Source organism: Physella acuta, unplaced genomic scaffold (assembly GCF_028476545.2).
Source record: "Physella acuta isolate Inbredline_101_S28 unplaced genomic scaffold, ASM2847654v3 ptg000856l, whole genome shotgun sequence".
NCBI classification, from domain to species: Eukaryota; Metazoa; Mollusca; class Gastropoda; family Physidae; genus Physella; species Physella acuta.
This window is the reverse complement of record NW_026732373.1, coordinates 168,919-193,428: the sequence shown is the minus strand read 5'-3', so window position 1 is coordinate 193,428 and position 24,510 is coordinate 168,919. Positions and strand designations below refer to the sequence as shown.

Sequence of the window (24,510 nt, the reverse complement as noted above, 5' to 3'; positions counted from 1 at the left end):
AGAATATATTTAAATAAATAATAGTTAATGTTCAAACACTAGATACTAAAACTCGATTGCTAACAGCACAAAAGTAGAAGTTCAGAATTTGCACAAACAGAAAATTACGCATGCATTCAATGTAAAAATGCAAGGGGCATAATAAACACACGCAAATTAGTATGACACTTTTTGAAAGAATATCTCCAAATTTGGTTACAAAATATGGTATGAGAAAACCTAATCATAGACTTACATATTTGAAAACCGAAAATACTTTTGCGAATTTTAGATAATAATTGAATGAATGGTGAATTTTAGATATTAATTGAATGAATAGTGAATTCGGGATAATAATTGAATGAATGGTGAATTTTAGATAATAATTGAATGAATGGTGAATTTTAAATAATAATTGAATGAATGGTGAATTTTAGATAATAATTGAATGAATGGTGAATTTTAGATAGGTAAGTGTATGGCTGATTGCATGAAAATAGTAGAAAGACAAACTGCAGAAAAAGAAATACAACTTTTTGACAACCAGATTCTATAGCCTTCAAATTATTTATTAAAATTACCAGTATTGAAACTAGTTGTGTAAACAGTGTAGCAATTCTGGAGAATTGCGTTTATTAACTCGCCTTTTCTGGGAATGTGTGTCCGCAGCTTTAAGTCGTATCTCCTCCTCAACGAAGCAATATCGAGGACTAGTTCCAAAAGCAAATATGTTAACGAAGTTACGAGGATGATAGTGGGCCAAAAAAAATCCGGAATTCCTTTCTGGATTTCCTGGAAAAGCAAAAAAACCTCGAAAAAATGCAGTTTTTTGCCCATATCTCGGCAACCAGACCACTTAGCGACTTGAAACATTTACCAATCGATTCCTGCCATAATTTAGAACAATATTGCCGAAGAAAGTTTTCAAAAATATCCTTTCGTTCGGTCACAAAAAAATTAGTAGGTATGTTTATCCAACCACACCACACGCGTCATCACGTTCAATAGCTGCGCCATCACGTTCAATGGCTGCGTCATCACGTTCAGTAGCTAGGCGCGCAATGGTTTTTAGTCATGTAACTCTATTGTAAATAAAACATGTAAAATACTGAAAAAAATAATTAATAAAAAAAAGTTTTAATAACTAACCAATGGTTTTACTAACCCTGCTCTTGATTTACGCTACGACAGAGCCATTTTTAGATAACATAAGGAAATTGCGCTAAAATTGTCACTAGACTTTTTAATTACCTTGTTTAATATGCAAACATATTGTATAGTTTGTAGAGATATCTGCAAACATGTAGTATAGTTTGTAGAGATATCTGCAAACATATAGTATAGTTTGTAGCGAGATATCTGCAAACATATAGGGTAGTTTGTAGACAGATATCTGCAAACATATAGTTTAGTTTGTAGCGAGATATCTGCAATCATGTAGTATAGTTTGTAAAGAGAAATCTGCAAACATAAAGTCTAGTTTGTAGAAGCAAACGATACGTTCACCTAACTAGGTCTCATGTCGTTTTATTTTGTCTAAATGTAGGACTATGTATTCTATTATCCTCTTTGTTCACGAAACAAACATTTATTCATCTATCAAGTCACTTGATGGTGCGTACTAAGCTCTCACATTCGTTTCAAATCTTGTTGGAAATACCAACCATCAATTAAAGTTTGATGTTTTAAAATCGTACAAAATCGGATTTAGTTTATATTTATCGCAATTTACTAATAATGCGACATTTTCCTTTCCGAAGAGAAAGATGAATGGTTTTCATTTTTAAAAGTCTTTTGGTTTCAAATTATGTTCAAAACCACAGATTTTATTCCCACGTATTTAATCCATTAAAGCTTAGTTGGTTAATGAACTATTATCTAAATGAGTTTACGTAATATTGGATTATTGAGAAGTGAAGTAAATATAGGATAAGGGAATACTAATCACAATAGCCATCACAGTGAACTTACTTGATCAGCCAATACAAACGTTGTGAAGCCCATACACATTAAAAAAAAAAAAAAAACTCGACCGATGCCCCGACCCCCACCACCTCCATGCCCGACCCCACAACGAGCCAGCACGCACACAACATGTAAACACAGACCACGACCATAGTGTACTCACTCTACAAACAAACAGACAGACCAGTGGGCACACAGACGCGAACAAGAAAAGATTTAGTGTCCGCCATAGATCCAGCCAGCTTTATGCGGGGTTTTACGCGGCCAGGGGTTTATGGGTAACATTTACACCCTTTTTTGATGTGTAGGGAGGGGTGGGAGTGGTGCGGGAAGGAATTAATTACCCGGGGAGGTAACTCACCTCTATAACGGTGGGATATTCCGGGTGTCTGTTTTAGGCTGGGTTTTATGCATAGTCCGGAAATATAGCGAAGTCAAAATATGGCGTCGTCTGAGTGTATTTCAAATTTTCGTCTAGTCGCGATATCTCTCATAGTCCGTTCACTGGCGTGTTGCCTGTAACTGGCGTGGTCCATGTAACTGGCGTGGTCCCTAGAACTGGCGTGGTCCATGTAACTGGCGTGGTCTGGCGTGGTCCCTGTCACTTGCGTGGTCCCTGTCACTGGCGTTGTCCCTGTAACTGGCGTGGTCCATAAAACTGGCGTGGTACCTGTCACTGGCGTGGTGCCTGTAACTGGCGTGGTCCCTGTCACTGGCGTGGTCCCTGTCACTGGCGTGGTCCCTGTCACTGGCGTGGTCCCTGTAACTGGCGTGGTCCCTGTCACTGGCGTGGTCCCTGTCACTGGCGTGGTCCCTGTCACTGGCGTGGTCCCTGTCACTGGTGTGGTCCCTGTCACTGGCGTGGTCCCTGTAACTGACGTGGTCCCTGTAACTGGCGTGGTCTGGCGTGGTCCCTGTAACTGGCGTGGTCTGGCGTGGTCCCTGTCACTGGCGTGGACCCTGTAACTGGCGTGGTCCCTGTAAGTGGCGTGGTCCCTGTAACTGACGTGGTCCCTGTAACTGGCGTGGTCCCTGTCACTGGCGTGGTCCCTGTCACTGGCGTGGTCCCTGTAACTGACGTGGTCCCTGTAACTGGCGTGGTCTGGCGTGGTCTGGCGTGGTCTGGCGTGGTCCCTGTCACTGGCGTGGTCCCTTTAACTGGCGTGGTCCCTGTAACTGGCGTGGTCTGGCGTGGTCTGGCGTGGTCCCTGTCACTGGCGTGGTCCCTGTAACTGGCGTGGTCTGGCGCGGTCTGGCGTGGTCCCTGTCACTGGCGTGGTCCCTGTAACTGGCGTGGTCTGGCGTGGTCCCTGTCACTGGCGTGGTCCCTGTAACTGGCGTAGTCCCTGTAGCTGGCGTGGTGCCTGTAACTGGCGTGGTCCCTGTCACTGGCGTGGTCTGGCGTGGTCCCTGTAACTGGCGTGGTGCCTGTAACTGGCATGGTCGCTGTAACTGGCGTTGTCCCTGTAACTGGCGAGGTCCCTGTAACTGGTGTGGTCCCTGTAACTGGCGTGGTCCCTGTAACTGGCGTGGTCCCTGTAACTAGTGTGGTCCCTGTAACTGGTGTGGTCCCTGTAACTGGTGTGGTTCCTGTAACTGGTGTGGTCCCTGTAACTGGTGTGGTCCCTAAAACTGGTGTGGTCCCTGTAACTGGCGTAGTCTGACGTGGTCGCTTTAACTGGTGTGGTCCCTGTAACTGGCGTGGTCCCTGTCACTGGCGTGGTCCCTGTAACTAGTGTGGTCCCTGTAACTGGTGTGGTCCCTGTAACTGGCGTGGTCCCTGTAACTGGCGTGGTCCCTGTAACTAGTGTGGTCCCTGTAACTGGTGTGGTCCCTGTAACTGGTGTGGTCCCTGTAACTGGTGTGGTCCCTGTAACTGGTGTGGTCCCTGTAACTGGTGTGGTCCCTGTAAGTGGCCTGGTCCCTGTAACTGACGTGGTCCCTGTAACTGGCGTGGTCCCTGTCACTGGCGTGGTCCCTGTCACTGGCGTGGTCCCTGTAACTGACGTGGTCCCTGTAACTGGCGTGGTCTGGCGTGGTCTGGCGTGGTCCCTGTAACTGGCGTGGTCTGGCGTGGTCTGGCGTGGTCCCTGTCACTGGCGTGGTCCCTGTAACTGGCGTGGTCCCTGTAACTGGCGTGGTCTGGCGTGGTCTGGCGTGGTCCCTGTCACTGGCGTGGTCCCTGTAACTGGCGTGGTCTGGCGCGGTCTGGCGTGGTCCCTGTCACTGGCGTGGTCCCTGTAACTGGCGTGGTCTGGCGTGGTCCCTGTCACTGGCGTGGTCCCTGTAACTGGCGTAGTCCCTGTAGCTGGCGTGGTGCCTGTAACTGGCGTGGTCCCTGTCACTGGCGTGGTCTGGCGTGGTCCCTGTAACTGGCGTGGTGCCTGTAACTGGCATGGTCGCTGTAACTGGCGTTGTCCCTGTAACTGGCGTGGTCCCTGTCACTGGCGTGGTCCCTGTAAATGGCGTGGTCCCTGGAATTGGCGTGGTCCCTGTCACTGGCGTGGTCCCTGTCACTGTCGTGGTCCCTGTCACTGGCGTGGTCCCTGTCACTGGCGTGGTCCCTGTCACTGGCGTGGTCCCTGTCACTGGCGTGGTCCCTGTCACTGGCGTGGTCCCTGTCACTGGCGTGGTCCCTGTCACTGGCGTGGTCCCTGTCACTGGCGTGGTCCCTGTCACTGGCGTGGTCCCTGTCACTGGCGTGGTCCCTTTAACTGGCGTGGTCCCTGTCACTGGTGTGGTCCCTGTAACTGGCGTAGTCTGACGTGGTCGCTTTAACTGGTGTGGTCCCTGTAACTGGCGTGGTCCCTGTAACTGGCGTGGTCCCTGTAACTAGTGTGGTCCCTGTAACTGGTGTGGTCCCTGTAACTGGTGTGGTCCCTGTAACTGGTGTGGTCCCTGTAACTGGTGTGGTCCCTGTAACTGGCGTGGTCCCTGTCACTGGCGTGGTCCCTGTAACTAGTGTGGTCCCTGTAACTGGTGTGGTCCCTGTAACTGGCGTGGTCCCTGTAACTGGCGTGGTCCCTGTAACTAGTGTGGTCCCTGTAACTGGTGTGGTCCCTGTAACTGGTGTGGTCCCTGTAACTGGTGTGGTCCCTGTAACTGGTGTGGTCCCTGTAACTGGTGTGGTCCCTGTAACTGGCGTGGTCCCTGTAACTGGCGTGGTCCCTGTTACTGGCGTGGTGTAGATTGCTGGTGTCCACACATAACCAGCAGTAACTAATAGCGCCGCTACAACTGATAATACAATAACAAAGACCGAAGTTTGGTAGGTTGTGTCTCATAAAACAAGTGTACAATTCTCCTCGGAATGATTGTTGTCCAAGCATGAATAGCTACTGTACTCAAGTGGAATCAAATGGTTTCCTGAAGTAGCCAGAGAACTGTAGTATCTATATAAACTTTATCACCTTGCTCCTGTGCGGATTTTGAACCTGACCTTAAAAACTACGAGATGACATTTTATAAGGCGCGCAAACCTGAAATCTTGCTTTTAATTGTCTTGTCAATTTAATGCTCGTTATCAGCTAGTCATAATTGATCAAATGATGACATCAGGTTGATAATGACCTTCACAAATTCACCTTTGGTAATGACTTTCACAATGTCAATTTTATAATTACCTTCACAATGTCACCTTTATAATTACCTCCACAATGTCACCTTTATAATGACCTTCACAATGTCACCTTTATAATGACCTTCACAATGTCACCTTTATAATGACCTTCACAATGTCACCTTTAATAATGACCTTCACAATGTCACCTTTATAATGACCTTCACAATGTCACCTTTAATAATGACCTTCACAATGTCACCTTTAATAATGACCTTCACAATGTCACCTTTAATAATGACCTTCACAATGTCACCTTTATAATGACCTTCACAATGTCACCTTTAATAATGACCTTCACAATGTCACCTTTAATAATGACCTTCACAATGTCACCTATGACATTGACCTTCACACACTCCTGCACAATAAATGTTCGCATGACGGAGAACTCACACGCCACCCGTTGAAGATCAAGGTCACCAGGTCACCTCCTAAATCCACATCAAAGCGGATTAACGTGACATGTACACCGCAATCGTCCGCCAGTTAATCCGACCTGCGCGGTCCGGTGTGTCCGGAATAAAGACCGACTGGATTACGTTTCTTGTGTTCATGCGCGTTTTGCGCGCGTCTGTCGCCATGTATAAGACTACCAAGCTTGTGACGAAAACATGTATGATTTCAATCTTCCTTTTTCAGTGGAATTGTATGTGGGGGGGGGGATCCTCTATCACAATGAAGTATTACGGCGAGATAATGCAGTTAGCAGTATGTAATCTTCTTCTTCTTCGTTCTTAATTTTAGTGTTTTATTAAGAGATCCCCTCCAACCAGAGGCGTAGCGAGGGGTGGGCGGGACATATGTCCCCGGGCGCCGACCTTAGGGGGGCGCCAAATTGAAAGTTTGAGGGGGGGGTGCAAATGAAAAGTTCGAGGGGGGGGGGGGTGCAAATCGAAAGTTTGAGGGGGGGGGGGGGGTGCAAATGAAAAGTTCGAGGGGGGTGCAAATCGAAAATTTGCTCCCGAGGGGGACGCCAAGTTGAAAGTATGTCCCCGGGCGCCGGGAAGGGTCGCTACGCCTCTGCCTCCAACACAAAGAAGTATACGTGTCAACTGGTTATGCGCCATATAGGCCGTTGACTCTGATTTCAGCCTGCTTTTCTTTTTGGATTTGCTTCCATAGCCTTTGTCCAAACAAGAAAAACTACAAGGCAAAAGTTGTTTGATTTTGGCGTTGACTCTCCTAGAAGAGTGGCTGTCCCCAGCTAACGAGCCTCATCTGCCCGAGGGTTGGAACTCGAGACTTTTGGGTTTAGCAGCCATGACCTTGGCCGAACATAGTGAAGGAAATATTTACTAGGTTTTGTAGAGTTTATTTTTATTGTTATAGTATGGCGATGTGCTGCTATATAGGGCTTGGTGGGTGGGGCTTCGCCAGATTTGTGTCTGTCCCCCATCCATCCCTGAGGCTGTACAGCCTCTGGCGACCTTTGACCTGCTGCTATCCCATCTTCCACTCAGACTTTCCATCTACATCTCCACCCTTAACTACCCCAGGTCTGCCTCTTTATCCATCCATATAGTCCTTGTCTTACCTCAACTTCATCCATCCATATAGTGCTTGGTCTGCCTTATGGTGGCTACCCTTTGGAATCTTGGTTATACACCATTTTTACCACAGTATGATTTGAAATTATTTCAAGGTGGTCTAATCATCGTGATAATTTTTTTTTTCAAATTACTAATACTACTGTAGTTTCTTACTGTATTTAAAACCAACAGACTTTTTTTCTAAATTTAAATATTTGTTCTATAAAATGTTCTATACAACATTTGATCCAATGTTCTATCGAAAAATTTACACGTACGCCCAAGAAGACTCAACACGTGGTGTCGTGAACACGTGACTACAGACACGCGTCGGGGCGCGACGCCCGCCATCTTACTATTTACAAGATGTGACGTCTTGTTTCATTTAACCCAGCATGCATGTTAATATGATTGCCCCCCCCCCCCCCGCCTGACCCTCACCCTACCCCCTAACAATCTATCTGGCTCCTACACCAACCCCAGGGACTTGACCACTACCAACTCCCCAGCACCCCCCCCCGTCCCAACACCCCCCCCCCCCCCCTCGTACCAACACCCACAACTCGCCTCGATTAACCCAGACGTATTTTTTTTACATCGACCAGCCACGCCCACTCCAGCAGATAAAAATGGCGACGGCACGTGCTCGACTTGTTTTCCTCGCTTTTTTTTTTTTTTTTAAATTTCTTACCCTAGTCCCCAGAGCTCCCAACGTTCATTCATAAACTTTTTTTTTCTTCCAACTAAAACAAAATTGTTCCAACTAGTTTATGTCTTACGGTATCCGGAACATTAAGGAGATCAATTGCTGTAAATTCTAAATAATTAGCGAGTGAATTAATGATAATTTTAATGATCAGTGCGCCCACATCCTCGATAACCTCTCCACTCCTCTCCTACTCTCCTACTCTATTTTTATCTACTCACTAGTCATATATCGTCTACCTCCACATGACACAAACTGGCCAGAAAGGGATTAAACCACATGGATCACGTGACCACATTAAACCACCACAAGGACCACGTGACATTAAACCACCAAGATCACGTGACATTAAACCACCAAGATCACGTGACATTAAACCACCACCAAAATCACGTGACATTAAACCACCACCAAGATCACGTGACATTAAACCACCACCAAGATCACGTGACATTAAACCACCACCAAGATCACGTGACATTAAAAACGAAAGAAGATCACGTGATATTAAACTACAGACCCACGTGACCTAGACAAACCCATTCATTCGCGAGAGGTCAAGCACGACACCCTCCGACCGGTCACTACGACCTGACCTGGCCGATTGGTCAACTAGATATCAGGTCACGCCAATCTAGACGGACGTTTCACACTGCGGGGGAGTTCAATGTCTCCAGGTACATCCTATCCCACCCCAGTTAATCAAAATACCACCCCACCCCCCAGTTAACCAAAATACCACCCACCCCAGTTAATCAAAATACCACCCCACCCCCCAGTTAACCAAAATACCACCCCACCCCAGTTAATCAAAATACCACCCCACCCCCCAGTTAACCAAAATACCACCCCACCACAGTTAATCAAAATACCACCCCCATCCCAGTTAATCAAAGTACCGCTTACACCCACAGTGGTTCCACCCCACCCCACCCCAGCTGTTCAAAGTACAGCCCATACCCAGCTAATCAAAGAGGCTCCACCCCCCCCCACCCCAGTTAATCAAAGTACCACACACACACACACCAAGCTAATCAAAGGGGCTCCACCCCAGTTAGTCAAAGTGGTTCCACCCCCACCCCAGTTAATCAAAGTAACGCCCACACCACAGTAAATCAAAGAGGCTCCACCCCCACCCCAGCTGATCAAAATTGCCCCACCCCCAGATTCTAACACCATTAATGTGACCTATCGTTAATTGTTGAGACGAGGAGTGTAATCTAAACCTCAATATCATTTCAGTCGGAAGCGATAATGTACGGAATTTTGTTTTACCTTTGGCAAAATCTACTTTATACTTTATATCTTTGTAAAATATACTTGAAGTATAGCATTAGTGGACATTGTGCAATCATTTCTTTGTAGCGTCACAAACAGACCAACTCCACTTCACCTGCTATCACGACCATCAAGTTCCTGGTACATCCAAATGTTTTATTCCCCAGTAGCGTCGTTGTTAGCAATAGTCTGTAGTCTGTAGTCCCCAATGCTCACCTAACTTCGATGGACCTGTTCAAAATGTGTGTAGTTCACAATATATATATATATATATATATATATATATATATATATATATATATATATATATATATATATATATATATATATATATATATATATTAGCGAACCCGTCGCGCGCATTGCTGCGATCTCAGAAGATAACAAATTCAAGGACACTAGTTCTAATAACATTCAATAGTTACGGGTGCAACTGCTGGTTCGGTTTAGTCACTGAATATAGCGGTTACCCTCCGCAGTGTAGGGCATTCTTTAAATCAAACGTAGGCGTCATAATGCTCATGGCGGGGCCCGGGACGCTCCGGTCAACCTACCGCGTGGGCGCCGGCTGATGCGCGTGGTGCAGTGTAACCGTCTAATCAGTAGCACCTCTGCCCCCTTTCAACGCATCACAAGTGCTGAGATAGATGCTGGGGGCACTGCTTCTCAGAAATTTATAAACAATATTCTAGGAGTATATTAACAACTTCCCAAAGTTTCATTGCGATAGGACCAAAGGTGCAGCAATGCATAAAGGACAGAACCACTTACAGATACACATACATTATATATATATATATATATATATATATATATATATATATATAAATAAATAAATATATATATATATATATATATATATATATATATATATATATATATATATATATATATATATATATATATATATATATATATATATATATATATATAGTAAAATTATATTGGTTTAATACAAATGTATTTCTCTCTATAAAGTTCGTACTTCTATGACCACAAGCCGTATGTCATGGAGTATCCCACCCTTATATTTCATTTGAAAGTGCGAATCCATCATGACATGACCCCCTTTACCCCAAACAGTTTCTGTATTTGCACGTAGTCTTAGAAAGCCACCCGCGAATCGATAGCCACCCCCCACCCCCACCCCACCCCCTCCCACCCCTACAGCCTGAGAGATGACTCACACTATATCTACAGCGAAGATGGACAATCTCTTACTGTTGCAGCATCCATACCACAAAGGGTCCAAGTTTCCAACGTTTTACTCAGCTGTTACATCACTTTGGCTTTCCCTAGAGCAGGCGATGATGTCATATTATATTAGAAAGTCGAAGAGTATCGCCCCCCCCCCCCCTCCCACGCCTACTTATTATAAGGTGCATTTAACCAAGTTTGACAATGGCGGAGAAAATGCTTTAAAAAGGTGTTTAGTAAGTTTTTATTTTGAAATTTAAAAAATAAAACATATTTTGTTTAAATTTGCAAATGTAAATCTTAACTCATTGAAGATGATTTTCACAATAAATTTTAACGACACTATTCATTATTTTTGTCTAGGTCATCCATGGCTTTAAGTTAGGGGAGGGCATGGTCGGGCAGGAGATCTCATAACTCCAAAATCCCGAGTTCGGACCCCGGGTAGACGAGGCTCGTTAGCAGGAGACAACAACCCATCTAGGGGACAAAACTCCAGCTGTAAATCAAACCCTGCTTTAAGTTAGTCCATAGGTTTCTTTCATGTATCTCTTATACCCCCCTCCCCCCCCCCCCCTACTCCACGAACGAAATCGAATTTATATAGAAAATATATACTTTTACCAGTGTCCACCCCTCCCCTAGGAAAATTAAGTCCGCCCACCCGAAAATATCAAGTGACCCCCCCCCCTCCCACCCGGAGAAAAAAGTCTGAAAAAAACACTGGTTAGTCCTTAGGCGTACAAAGATACCGAAATGCATGTTGAAGTCGTAGTTAACTGGCCATATTAAGCACACGTAATACTTAATTGCATTGAAGAAAATGTGCTTTAATATTACAATTAAGAACGACAAAGAAGGTGTAAGTTGTCATTTAAATTTTAGATTCCCTTTTTTAATTAAAATCTGTATTTTATTTCCAGACTTAACCCAACACCCGAAAGAATTATGACGTCAAAAAATTGTTACACCCAACACACCTAAAACACCATGACGTCAAGCAGAGGCGTAGCGAGGGGGGGGGGGCGGGGGGTGACACCATTTAGGGGGTGACACCAAGGCAAAAAATAGCAAAATATATAGAGAAAACCTTGAGGGGGGGGGTGCACATTGAAAGTTTGAGGGGGGGGGGAGTGCAAATTGAAAACTTGAGGGGGGTGCAAATCGAAAGTGTGAGGGGGTGCAAATAAAAAAAAAATGAAAGTTTGTCCCCGGGAAGGGTCGCTACGCCTCTGGGGGGTGACAAAATTAAGTGCCGCACCGGGTGACACCCGACCTCGCTACGCCACTGACGTCAAAGTATCTAAACACGCCCAACACCTTTAACACACCATGACATAGAACACACCACTAAGACAACACCACTCAAGTGAGAAGTTGATTAGATCAAAAATGCGGAAAACATTCAATGTTCACTCGATCACGTAAAAGGAATGTTTACCAAATATAAAGTATACACGTCAGAAAGTGAATACATGAAAGTCTTCCTTACCCAAAGCTAGCTAATCTTAGTGGCTTCAGCAGATATAAAAATCTCAAAAGTGTAAGGTAGATTGTGGTCGCAGCTAGCGATATGATGTGTTTAGTCTTCATTTTCTTCATTGGTTTGATTATCTATAGATACGTGTGGGGGGGGGGGGGGCACTAAGGCAGCACCGACGTCATAATTGTGCGACAGACAAAGCTAGGTGCACAACCCCACCGACATAAAACCCAGAACCCAACCACACCGACATAAAACCCAGAACCCAACCCTACCGACATAAAACCCAGAACCCAACCCCACCGACATAAAACCCAGAACCCAACCACACCAACATAAAACCCAAAACCCAGAACCCAACCACACCAACACAAAATCCAGAACCCAACCACACCGACATAAAACTCATACCCAACCCCACCGACATAAAACCCAGAACCCAACCCCACCGACACAAAACCCAGAACCCAACCCCCATAGACAAGACACAAACCTCAAAGACGCCAGAAGACTGAAGACTTGCTCCCAGAGAACTTAAACCACAACCTCATGGCGTCACGTGGCCTCCCCGGGGGAGCGTCCACTTCCGCTGTTGTAGAACATAGACCTGGGGTACATCAGCCTAACCCACCCCCCTCCTGTCCCCTCCCCCAGCGCCACCCACACAGGGGCGGGTGTGCGGTTGAGGAAAAGATTAGCGTACAACATGATTAAATGGATGAATAATTTTTTTTTTATGTATAACATTATGTGTGAGAGTGGTAGAAACGTGGGGATATTTGGCGAGAGATGCACACAAGTGTGGGGTGGGGGTGGGGCCGAGGGTGGAGCGGGGGGGGGGGGGTCAGAAACACGTATGAATGAATGAAGACAATAATGGTTCCTGTGCTTGGAACATTACTTCTTACACTACGTTTATTGAAATGAAATACGGTATGGGAGAGACGGTTGTAGTTGTGGGTGGTGTGTGTGTGTGTGTGAGATGGACGGTTGTGGGTGGTGTGTGTGTGTGTGTATGTATGTATGAGATGGACGGTTGTGGATGAGTGTGTAGATAGACGGTTGTAGGTGGTGGATGTGTTGGAGTGGACGGTTGTAGGTGGTGGATGTGTTGGAATGGACGGTTGTAGGTGGTGGATGTGTTGGAATGGACGGTTGTAGGTGGTGGATGTGTTGGAATGGACGGTTGTAGGTGGTGGATGTGTTGGAATGGACGGTTGTAGGTGGTGGATGTGTTGGAATGGACGGTTGTAGGTGGTGGATGTGTTGGAATGGACGGTTGTAGGTGGTGGATGTGTTGGAATGGACGGTTGTAGGTGGTGGATGTGTTGGAATGGACGGTTGTAGGTGGTGGATGTGTTGGAATGGACGGTTGTAGGTGGTGGATGTGTTGGAATGGACGGTTGTAGGTGGTGGATGTGTTGGAATGGACGGTTGTGGATGGTGAGTGTGGATGAGTTGAACAGTTGCTTTTGTGTCGAATAGACGGCTATGGCTGGTACGTGCATTGTAAATTACTGGCGGAAAAATTTTAATGTGTAGAGAAAAAATTTTCTTAGAGCAAGTTGTATAACGGTAGGTAGAAAGATGTTAGGTACAAGACAAGGGCAAGACAATATACAATATAACATGAATTAACCTGCTTTTGAAGATTTGTAAAAACTCGATGTGCAAATTATTAAAATTCAGTGATGTTAATGAGAAACGTATGTTTGTTTGTATGTATGTTTGTTTGTATCTAGACTTTATATGTTGGAGCAGATTTTGTCAAAAAAATTTGTCTTAGAAACGTTCTGCTCATTTTTAGAAATCTGCCGATATATAGGGCCTATCCATATATACATATATATATATATATATATATATATATATATATATATATATATATATATATATATATATATATATATATATATATATATATATATATACATATACATATACATATATTTGTAATACAGTCAAGATGGAGTTTTAAAAAAACGTAAACAGCATCCCATGCTAAAATCCGTCTTTATTTTAAAATCTAGAATTACTTAAGTATAATTTAGCTTCAAAACCAATCAAACAACGCTAGGCGGTGACGCGTTAATTACCGGCCTCAGTTAATTACTAGTCTACCACTTCCACAGGCCGTTAGTCCCGGCTATTCATAGAACACAAAGAATGGACCATGTCAGGTTCTCTTAAGCTCCAATCTATTATCTTGAGCTGTGCGTTGTGTCCCCTCCTTAGATGCAGCAGATCAACCAATTCACAATACAGCAAAAAAAAAAAAAAAAAAAAAAAAAAAAAAGATCCTCTAATACAAAAAAAAAAAATGTCCAACCCCAGTCTAAGGACCCACAGTATATCAAACGTGCGCCCAAAGTAGCCGCTTGTCAATCGGTGATTGTGCCGGTTATAAATAGAATCAATCATTTTTCCCGTTGCTATAAGCGGTAGCGTCTGTAACCAATTCATCAATGAGACCAATAAAAATGGCGGCTGATATTGACGATATTGAGGGCCCGGAGACGATCGGGGATTAGTGCATGACGTCACGGCGCAAGGTTATCGGGAGGGGGGATGCGCTTGGTGGTGAGGTGAAATCTCTTCAGCTGAGATGAGCAATGTTGGGGGGGGGGTAATTGTGGGGTGAATGGGGAAGTATGGTAAGAAAGGGTAGAACTTGCGAGGGGGGAAAATATGTAAAGGGAGGGGTGCAATATGTAAGGGGAGGTAGTAGAATATGTGTAATATGTATGTCGAGGTGGTAAAATATAGAAAGGGCGTTAATAGAATATGCGAGGGGACGGGCTAGAACTTGTGTGGGGAGAGGTTACAATGTGTGACGAGACAGGTAGAGCATATAAGGGGGGTGGGGGTATACAACATTTTTATTGCATATATGTATGCAAATTTTATAAAATTAGTGTAAAACTTAGTGAATGGCGCATATCTGAATATTTGTTTTGAATTCTGATTTGTTTTAATGTTGAATTTTTAAAATGTTACATGATTTAATTGTGATGTTGTTACATAACTGGATAGCTGGTTTGTTACATAAGTGTGGATAGTTGTTGTGTTACATAATTGAGTTTTCAAGTTGTTAAAAAAACTTCTACCCCAATACCCCAATATCCATCTAACCTTTAACCTTATTCCATCTACAGCTCAGCCTAACCCAACCCCTAGCTCATATGCACCCCCCACCCCTCACGTATAGACAAAGATCCCATGCACTGACCCCCAAATAAACCCCTCCATACTACAGCCCCAAATTTTTACCCCCTATCCCGTCTATACATCACCTCAAAACTTTACCCCAAACCCCCTCCACACTTCAGTCACCCCAAATCTTTACCCCCAACCCCCCACCCCCTCCACACTTCAGTCACCCCAAATCTTTACCCCCAACCCCCACCCCCTCCATACTTCAGTCACCCCAAATCTTTACCCCCAACCCCCCCCCTCCATACTTCAGTCACCCCAAATCTTTACCCCCAACCCCCCCCCCCCTCCATACTTCAGTCACCCCAAATCTTTACCCCCAACCCCCACCCACTCCATACTTCAGTCACCCCAAATCTTTATCCCTCTACTTCAGCCCCCCCCCCCCAAACTTTACCCCAAACCCCCTTCCTTCCCCCCCCCCCCCCTCCAAACTTCACGTTGCACGCTACCAAAACGGAACAATACATTTCTCGTCTTTTGAATAATTTGATCAAGATGACCTTTTGACCTCACCTGTTAACGCGAGCATGCACGTGATGTGCAGTAGACAACATCAGCGTGAGCAGGTGTCGGCCAACAAAAGGCGAGGGCGTCGGGTCGGACGAAAGAAAAACGATGACGTCACCAGCGAGACTAAACAGACGTCTGGGGCTCACGTGCACGTGAAAACATGCGCGCGCACGTAGATCGTAACCACGTGGGGGCGTACGACGTCAGCAGACAGACACGTCGACTCTACGTCATCACACTGTCATGTGACTGTCACGTCACGACACTGTCACAAGAATGTCACACCACGTCACCTCTAGACTAACTTGACATCGAGGTCCATTACACAAACCTGCCGAAAACATCTCCCCAGAGTTTCTTCCAGGCATTCTATCTCTACCCCCCCCCCCCCTCCCCCACCCCCGAACGACGAAATGAAATTTATGAATTTACATAGAAAACATACTTTTAACAGTGTCGACTCTCTCCGAAAATTTCAAGTGCCCCCCCCTTCCGAAAAATAACTGGAAGAAACACCACACCTCCCCTACCCACACATCCCCTACCCCTACCCACACCTCCCCTACCCACACCCTCCCCTACCCACACCTCCCCTACCCACACCTCCCCTACCCACACCTCCCCTACCCACACCTCCCCTACCCACACCTCTCCTACCCCACACCTCTCCTACCCACACCAACCCTACCCACACCACCCCTACCCACACCACCCCTACCCACACCACGCCTACCCACACCACCCCTACCCACACCTCCCCTACCCACACCTCCCTTATCCACACCTCCCCTACCCACACCTCTCCTACCCACACCTCCCCTACCCACACCTCCCCTACCCACACCTCCCCTACCCACACCTCCCCTACCCACACCTCCCCTACCCACACCACCCTACCCATACCATCCCTACCCACACCTCCCCCTACCCACACCGCCCCTACCCACACCTCCCCTACCCACACCACCCCCTACCCACACCACCTCTACCCACACCGCCCCTACCCCACACCTCCCCTACCCACACCTCCCCTACCCACACCTCCCCTACCCACACCTCCCCTACCCACACCTCCCCTACCCACACCACCCCTACCCACACCACCCCTAACCACACCTCCCCTAACCACACCACCCCCTACACACACCACCCCTACCCACACCACCCCTACCCACACCTCCCCTAACCACACCACCCCTACCCACACCACCCCTACCCACACCACCCCTACCCACACCTCCATAACCCCCATAGCCCCTAACTCCTCTAACCCACAACTCCATATATTTTCACCTCTCCTAACCCCCATCCCCATAACCCACCCACATTACCCACACCTCCCATGACCCCCACCTCACTCACCCCCAACTCTATAATCTTTTCTCAACAGTTATTTACTATATCAAACTAACATCAAAACTTATAAAATATGTCATCTTTTTTCCCCCTATAAAGTACTGCACATACCATGTCTTAAAGAACGTTACAACTAGCCCAAGACGTGCAGAAAGCTAAGGGTCGGGTAACGAAACCCAGTTACATCGACCCGATTGGGTGTGGGGAAAGATTCTGACTAAATAGCCTCAGACTGAACTTAAGGATCTAAACAAAGTTATATCACAATTCATAGTCAAGGTTTGCACGTCAGTCAGTTTGTCCGCTGGGGTGTAAAGGACTGTAGCCACGTGTCACACATTCCTCCAAGTTATCAATCTATGTTAATAGCTTAAGTAAGGGCGCGGTCTGTCATGATCAGTTTTGGTAACATCAAATAAAATTATTACGATGGCTTTATTTTTCCTTAGTCTTTGGGAGTGAATCTGCGCAGTTTCAAATTGTGATCTTTAAAATGTAACAGGAAGTATCCGATCTAATTTAGGTGGGATTAACAATTGTCTTGCTTACCAATAATCTACGCAACCACTAACGCAAACCCACCTAAACACAAAGAAAACACTAACGCGAACATAAACGCCCGGGGCGGAATCACCTGTATTAGCTTAATGAACGACTATAGTACCCCAACTTATTCAGTCTTTTGCACTCACTTAAACGAACGCGCCTGTTTCAATTTGACGAACAATTATAATACTCCAAGCTTATCCGTAAAATACCTACAACATTTGCACTTGATCAATCCCCGCTAATTATGTAATTATTTTTTTTCCCAACACCAAAACAAAGTAATTAAAAAGTAAATTCTTTTCCACAAAATGCAATGGTTTTATAAAGGGAAGTAATTGTGTTTTCCTAATTTATCAAAGGGAAGTAAGTGCTATAGGACTAAATAAAGACATAATTAGAATTGTTGTAAAAGATGATATTTTTTTAAAACTTGTGTTTAATGAACATACCGACAATTATTACTATAATTTGAAAAATGAAAATTATTTCCCAACACTTTCAATAGTAATTTTTTAACTCATAAATTTAGACAAATGCGCACGATAATTGTCTAACACTTAAATCCATCCAAGACCAACGACAAACATATGCATTACATACAGAACTGAGCTTTATATATTAGATATATATATAAGCCTATATGTATATATATATATATATATATATATATATATATATATATATATATATATATATAATATATAAAGCTCAATTCTGTAACGCATATGTTTGTCGTTGATTTTCAATGGATTTAAGTGTTAGATAATTAAAGTCCTTACGGTCTACATTTATGAGTTTAAAAATTAATATTGAAAGTTTTGGGAAATAATTTTCATTTATCAAACTGAAAGTAATAATTTTCGGCATGTTTATTAAACACAAATTTTTAAAAAATATCATCTTTTACAACAATTCTAATTATGTCTTTATTTAGTCCTATAGCACTTACTTCCCTTTGATAAATTAGGAAAACACAATTACTTCCCTTTATAAAACCATTGCATTTGTGGAGAAAGAATTTACTTTTTAATTACTTTATTTTGGTGTTGGGAAAAAAATAATTACATAATTAGCGGGGATTGATCGAGTGCAAATGTTGTAGGTATTTTACGGATAAGCTTGGAGTATTATAATTGTTCATTAAATTGAAACAGGCGCGTTCGTTTAAGTGAGTGCAAAAGACTATGAATAAGTTGGGGTACTATAGTCGTTCATTAAGCTAAAACAGGTGATTCCGCCCCGGGCGTTTATGTTCGCGTTAGTGTTTTCTTCGTGTTTAGGTGGGTTTGCGTTAGTGGTTGCGTTTTGATTTGGTTCGTTTTTGTTCTTTCTTTTTTCGTTTTTGTTTGTGTTTTTTTGTTTGGGTTTGTATTTGTGTTTTTTGTTGGTTTTGCGTTTGGATTTGGTTTGTTTTCGTTTGCTTTTTCGTTTTTTTTTGAGGGTATTGGTGTTTGTGGTTGGGTTTGTTGTTAGGTTTTTGTTTTCGTTTGCTTTTTTGTTTGTTTTTTCTTTGTGTTTGTATTGGTGTTTGTGGTTTGTGGTTGGGTTTGTTGTTAGGTTTTTGTTTTCGTTTGTATTTGTAATTGTGTTAGCGTTATGTTTACGTTTTGTTGTTTTGGTTGGTTGTGGTTTGGGTGGGCAATGCCGGGTTTATGATGATTACTAAACACACAGGTAATGGTCTTTAACAGAAAGGTTTTTCACAGAAGCCAGAGCAGGGCCTGGCCGGGACGGCTAGTATATATATATATATATATATATATATATATATATATATATATATATATATATATATATATATATATATATATATATATATATATATATATATATATATATATATATATATATATATATATATATATATATATATATATATATATATATATAAAATGTGGAGGTTGTGGCAACAAAAAAAAGCTGACGCCAGGGACTATACATCCTGTTCGTCGATTTCGAAATGTTAAGTAAATTGTAATTGATTGTGGGTCAATTACAAAAAAAATACCAAAATACTTTTTTGTTCCCTTAAATAGAAAAAATGGTAACATACCAATTTAACTTACGATTCAGATACAGAGTAAACTAAACTGAGTTATTCCGTATCCGTCAGGTAAAAGTATCCCTTCCAATCAAGCGAGAACCAAATATGAGTTTGTGATTAGAAGGTGCGAATAACCTACCATCGTTTGATGATAAAATGAAGTAATTTAAAATTGTACAGAAATGTTGCAACTTTGGCTTAAAATAAATTGCCTATTTTAAAAATAAGTTTGATTATATAAAAAACGAATTTTGATTTTAAAAACGATAACCCAGGCATAAAAGATAATTTATCTATGGCTACTAATTTTATTTCTCTTGAAAGCAATTTTTGTAAATAAATAGGTAATTTAAATTTGATTTCAAACAGAAATTTTATTATGCCAATTTGCGTAATCAGAAATATTCTCTTGACAACTTTAGTTTTAAGTAGAAATGTGGTTATGCCAACGTGTCGCAAATAAAATATTATCTACACAATTTTTGTTGCAAGTAAAATACTATCTCAACATTTTTCGTTGCAAGTAAAATATTATTTACACAAATTTTTTGTTGCAAGTAAAATATTGTTTACACAATTTTTGTTGCAAGTAAAATATTATTTACACAATTTTTGTTGCAAGTTAAATATTATCTCAACATTTTTCGTTGCAAGTAAAATATTATTTACACACTTTTTGTTGCAAGTTAAATATTATCTACACAATTTTTGTTGCAAGTAAAATAGTATTCACACAATTTTTGTTGCAAGAAAAATATTATCTACACAATTTTTGTTGCGAGTTAAATATAATCTTGACAATTTTTGTTGCAAGTAAAATATTATCTACACAATTTTTGTTGCAAGTTATTTATAATCTTGACTATTTTTGCGGACAGAAGAAATATGATCTGCACAATTTTACTATTTTTATTGAAAGTAAAAATTTAATCTTGATCATTTTTATTTAAAGCAGAAATCTGATCTTCTTATTTTTTCTTGAAAGTAGAAATGTAATCTTCATTTTTATGAAAGAAGAAAAAATTCTTGATAATTTTTATAAAAATAGAAATAAACTTATGATAACTTTAGTTTTTACTTGAAATATAATGTAGACAACTTCTGTAGCAAATAAAAATGTAATTTTGTTGCGATTTAAAATATGATTATAACAACTTCTGTAGCAAATAAAAATGTAATTTTGTTGCGATTTAAAATATAATTATAACAACTTCTGTAGCAAATAAAAATGTAATTTTGTTGCGATTTAAAATATAATTATAACAACTTCTGTAGCAAATAAAAATGTAATTTTGTTGCGATTTAAAATATAATTATAACAACTTCTGTAGCAAATAAAAATGTAATTTTGTTGCGATTTAAAATATAATTATAACAACTTCTGTAGCAAATAAAAATGTAATTTTGTTGCGATTTAAAATATAATTATAACAACTTCTGTAGCAAATAAAAATGTAATTTTGTTGCGATTTAAAATATAATTATAACAACTTCTGTAGCAAATAAAAATGTAATTTTGTTGCGATTTAAAATATAATTATAACAACTTCTGTAGCAAATAAAAATGTAATTTTGTTGCGATTTAAAATATAATTATAACAACTTCTGTAGCAAATAAAAATGTAATTTTGTTGCGATTTAAAATATAATTATAACAACTTCTGTAGCAAATAAAAATGTAATTTTGTTGCGGGTTGAAAAGTTTCTAGGCCGCCCCAACCGGCAGGTGGTTGGTCAACCCGCTGGTCAAGCAGAGTTGTTGGGTCACGTGGTCTGCACGGGTCAAGCTTGACGTCTGCAGGTGGAGGCTGTAACAGGTCAACCCAGGGGAAGCAACCAGGGATAGAAAAAAAAATTAATTATTTTTTTTAATTGAAAAAAATTATTTAAAATTGCGAAACAAATAACTGATGAAATAATTTGTATAAAAAATTTATCGAATGCCACCTACACTTAAACATTTAAAAAAAAAAACTTAGCTTTAGACATTTGCCTAATTCCTTATACCCCCGTGAGTTCAATGACCTTAACAAAAAATCCAGAAGACATTTAGTCTCTCAAGTAACCTTGCATGATATCACGTGATCTTTCGCTCACTCACTTTCGTCTTGCTCCCACTGTAGTTGTACTCTTACCGCGACCTATGACCTCACCTGAACTATAACCAGCAACTGTTTAACACACGTGAAATAGTGCTCGTCTACACATGTGCTACACACTCGCGACCTCTGGGGGAGGGGAGAGATGGGGATGGTCTAAATACCAAGTGTTCTAATTACGATAGGTTATTGACCTCAGTATTTACGCCATATTCAACAATATAAAACACAAAATGTCAACTGTAACAGGGTATGGACTATATATATATATATATATATATATATATATAAAAATTTAGAAACATAAATTTTAGCCGTTATTTTGAGTTCAAGAAAACTTTTTTAATCAATTGTAACACAAATCGATAAATATACTCAGTCAATAATTTAGAAATAAATCGATATTTAAAAAAACAACTAAATTGCAGTTTTGAGGGGGTGGGGTGTTGTAGTGTGGTGTTTGACCTCATTTTTCGGGTCTTGCTTTTTGTGACCACGTGTGACAGAGGGGGGGGGGGTAAAAATCGTCCATAAAAAGCGTGACGTCATTTATGGGTGACCCCCTTAGGCTATGTAAAAGTTTCTCCAAAAGTCTTTAGGTAACGTAAGAGATCGATTTCTGCCTCGATCAAAGATACTTCATTGACCATGAGAAGTATATTGAGCAGAGTTTCTTCCAGGCATCTCTTCACCCCCCCCCCCCCCCCCGAAAAATTTTTACCGCCCCCCCCCCCCCCCGAACGGAATGAAATTTATGTAATTTATATAGAAAATATATACTTTTAACAGTGTCCGCCCCCCCCCCCCCTCCGAAGAAAGTTTACCGCCCCCCCCCCCCCCGAAAATTTCAAGTGCCCCCCCCCCCCCTCCCCGGAGAAAAAAGTCTGGAAGAAACATTGATATTGAGTTGGGTTCAAGTTCGTTCAATAATTTTGGCCTGTTAGTTCACACAGTAAAGGATGTACAAAGTTAGAGTAATGATATACTTCTGTTAGATAGTGCCAAAGTTTTCTCTAATTAAATAGAAAAATAAACAAAATAATTCTGAATTTAAAATAATGTTACAGTTTATGTCACATTCCATTGTCGTTGAGTCTAGATTTAACTGTGTCAAGTTTGAACGTAATCGGTTCAAAAGAAGCGAGTGAAATTGTGTTCGAATGTTTCGACCCACGAGGTGCGAATCAAAAAGACAGTGCCGCAAGGAATCAAGTTTTTTAAAGTTTGTAATAAAAACAGAAACAAAAATATTTGGAAACTTCAGAAAGTGGTCATAAGAAATATAAAATATTTTTTAAAATACAGAAAATTTGGCCATTACAGGTGGTTGTCAAAAAAAGAAAAATATACGCTTGACAAATACGTAAATAATATTTTTAAACAGTTTATTTTTAAAAACAAGTAAAGCTACCACAGAGAATGTCGAGATTATTTTTGTCCCGTTCTATTTTTAAACACAGATACATTGTTGGTGGAAAGTTCAGAAAGAAGAAAGAAAAAATGGCGTCTGTTTACAACTCGGTGATGATTTAATGGCAGTTATTACACATAAAGATTGTTACCTGGCCAAAGCTGTCCTGCTGTCCAGCTGTCCTCCTGTGTACAGGTGTCATTGTTGCAGAACAATGCATGGAGGGGGAGGGGGGTAGAATATTACATGGGGAGGGGAACGAAAGGCGTGGTGATCAAACGGTCATACAAACGCAGTCTGCGTACTTTGAAGCCTTTTTGAACAAAACAAAACGATTTAAAGCGTGGACAGGGGCAAGCACTCACGATACGCCCACACCCAGTGATTCTCTCCCTTTGTACTGACCACACGCCTCAACCCCACGCGACCCCCCTGTCCGGAGACGTCCGCTGGCCGGACTGACCGCTAGATGACCACTGGTTTTTTTTGTGGTGGTCAGAATTGACATGCGATATTGGCACGAGCAGGGTGTCCTCACGAGCATGGGGATGTTGGAGGGGGACGGGTGTGGGGGGGGGGGGGACGGGGGTTCAAGTCCGGTCTCTGACCAACCAACAGATGGCAGCAGATGTACCTGCTCTAATTAGACTGACCACAACTGACCACATGCTCACCTTCACAATAACGACGCGCTGTTTCATTATTTCAATACACGAGCAGAATACCATACCATAAAATATCGTATTACTAAATCAAATTTTTATATCCCTACGGAAGTATAAAAAATTTAAGTAACAGCTACCAGTATAGTTGTATTGAAATGACATTAGCAAGGTATAAAATAAGGTATAAATTGACACATTACAACTCTTAGCTGTAGTTTTGTTTTTCATTTCGTTTTATGTTTTATTGTTAAAATCCTCAAATTTTCCATGCTCACAAACATAATTCTACACTAAAATATGTTGTTTTCAATATCACCTTAAAAAAATATATCCTGATATTTTCACCGGAAACAATTTATCCTAAAATAATTAAATAACAAAAAATATTATTTTCTCTCTCTATCTCATTCTCAATCTCTCTTGGTTTCGCTCAATTTTTCTTTATTCCACTCTCTCCATTTCTCTCTCTTTCTCATCACACACACACCCATATATATATATATATATATATATATATATATATATATATATATATATATATATATATATATATATATATATATATATATATGTATATATATATATATGTATATATATATATATATATATATATATATATATATATATATATATATATATATTTATATATATTTATATATATATATATATATATATATATATACAGAGGCGTAGCGAGGGGGGGCGGGGGGTGCGGACCGCACCGGGTGGCACCATTTAGGGGGGTGACACCAAGGCAAAAAATAGCAAAATATATAGAAAAAACTTGAGGGGGGGGGGGGGTGCAAATCGAAAGTTTGAGGGGGTGCAAATTGAAAACTTGAGGGGGGGGGTGTGCAAATCGAAAGTTTGAAAGGGGGGGGGGGTGCAAATCGAAAATTTT

The 24,510-nt window shown here is 41.7% G+C and overlaps 1 protein-coding gene across 1 annotated transcript; it reads right to left on the bottom strand.

Annotated features, from left to right (window-relative positions):
• Window positions 1–2,378: 2,378 nt before the first annotated feature.
• LOC131952173 (uncharacterized) lies at window positions 2,379–4,341 on the bottom strand. Its single transcript, XM_059314727.1, has 4 exons — window positions 4,172–4,341; window positions 3,696–4,126; window positions 3,334–3,604; window positions 2,379–3,096 (listed from the first exon to the last, which is right to left on the bottom strand). The coding sequence occupies exons 1-4, from the start codon at window positions 4,339–4,341 to the stop codon at window positions 2,379–2,381; spliced, it is 1,590 nt and encodes a 529-aa protein (XP_059170710.1).
• Between the last annotated feature and the right edge of the window lie 20,169 nt (window positions 4,342–24,510).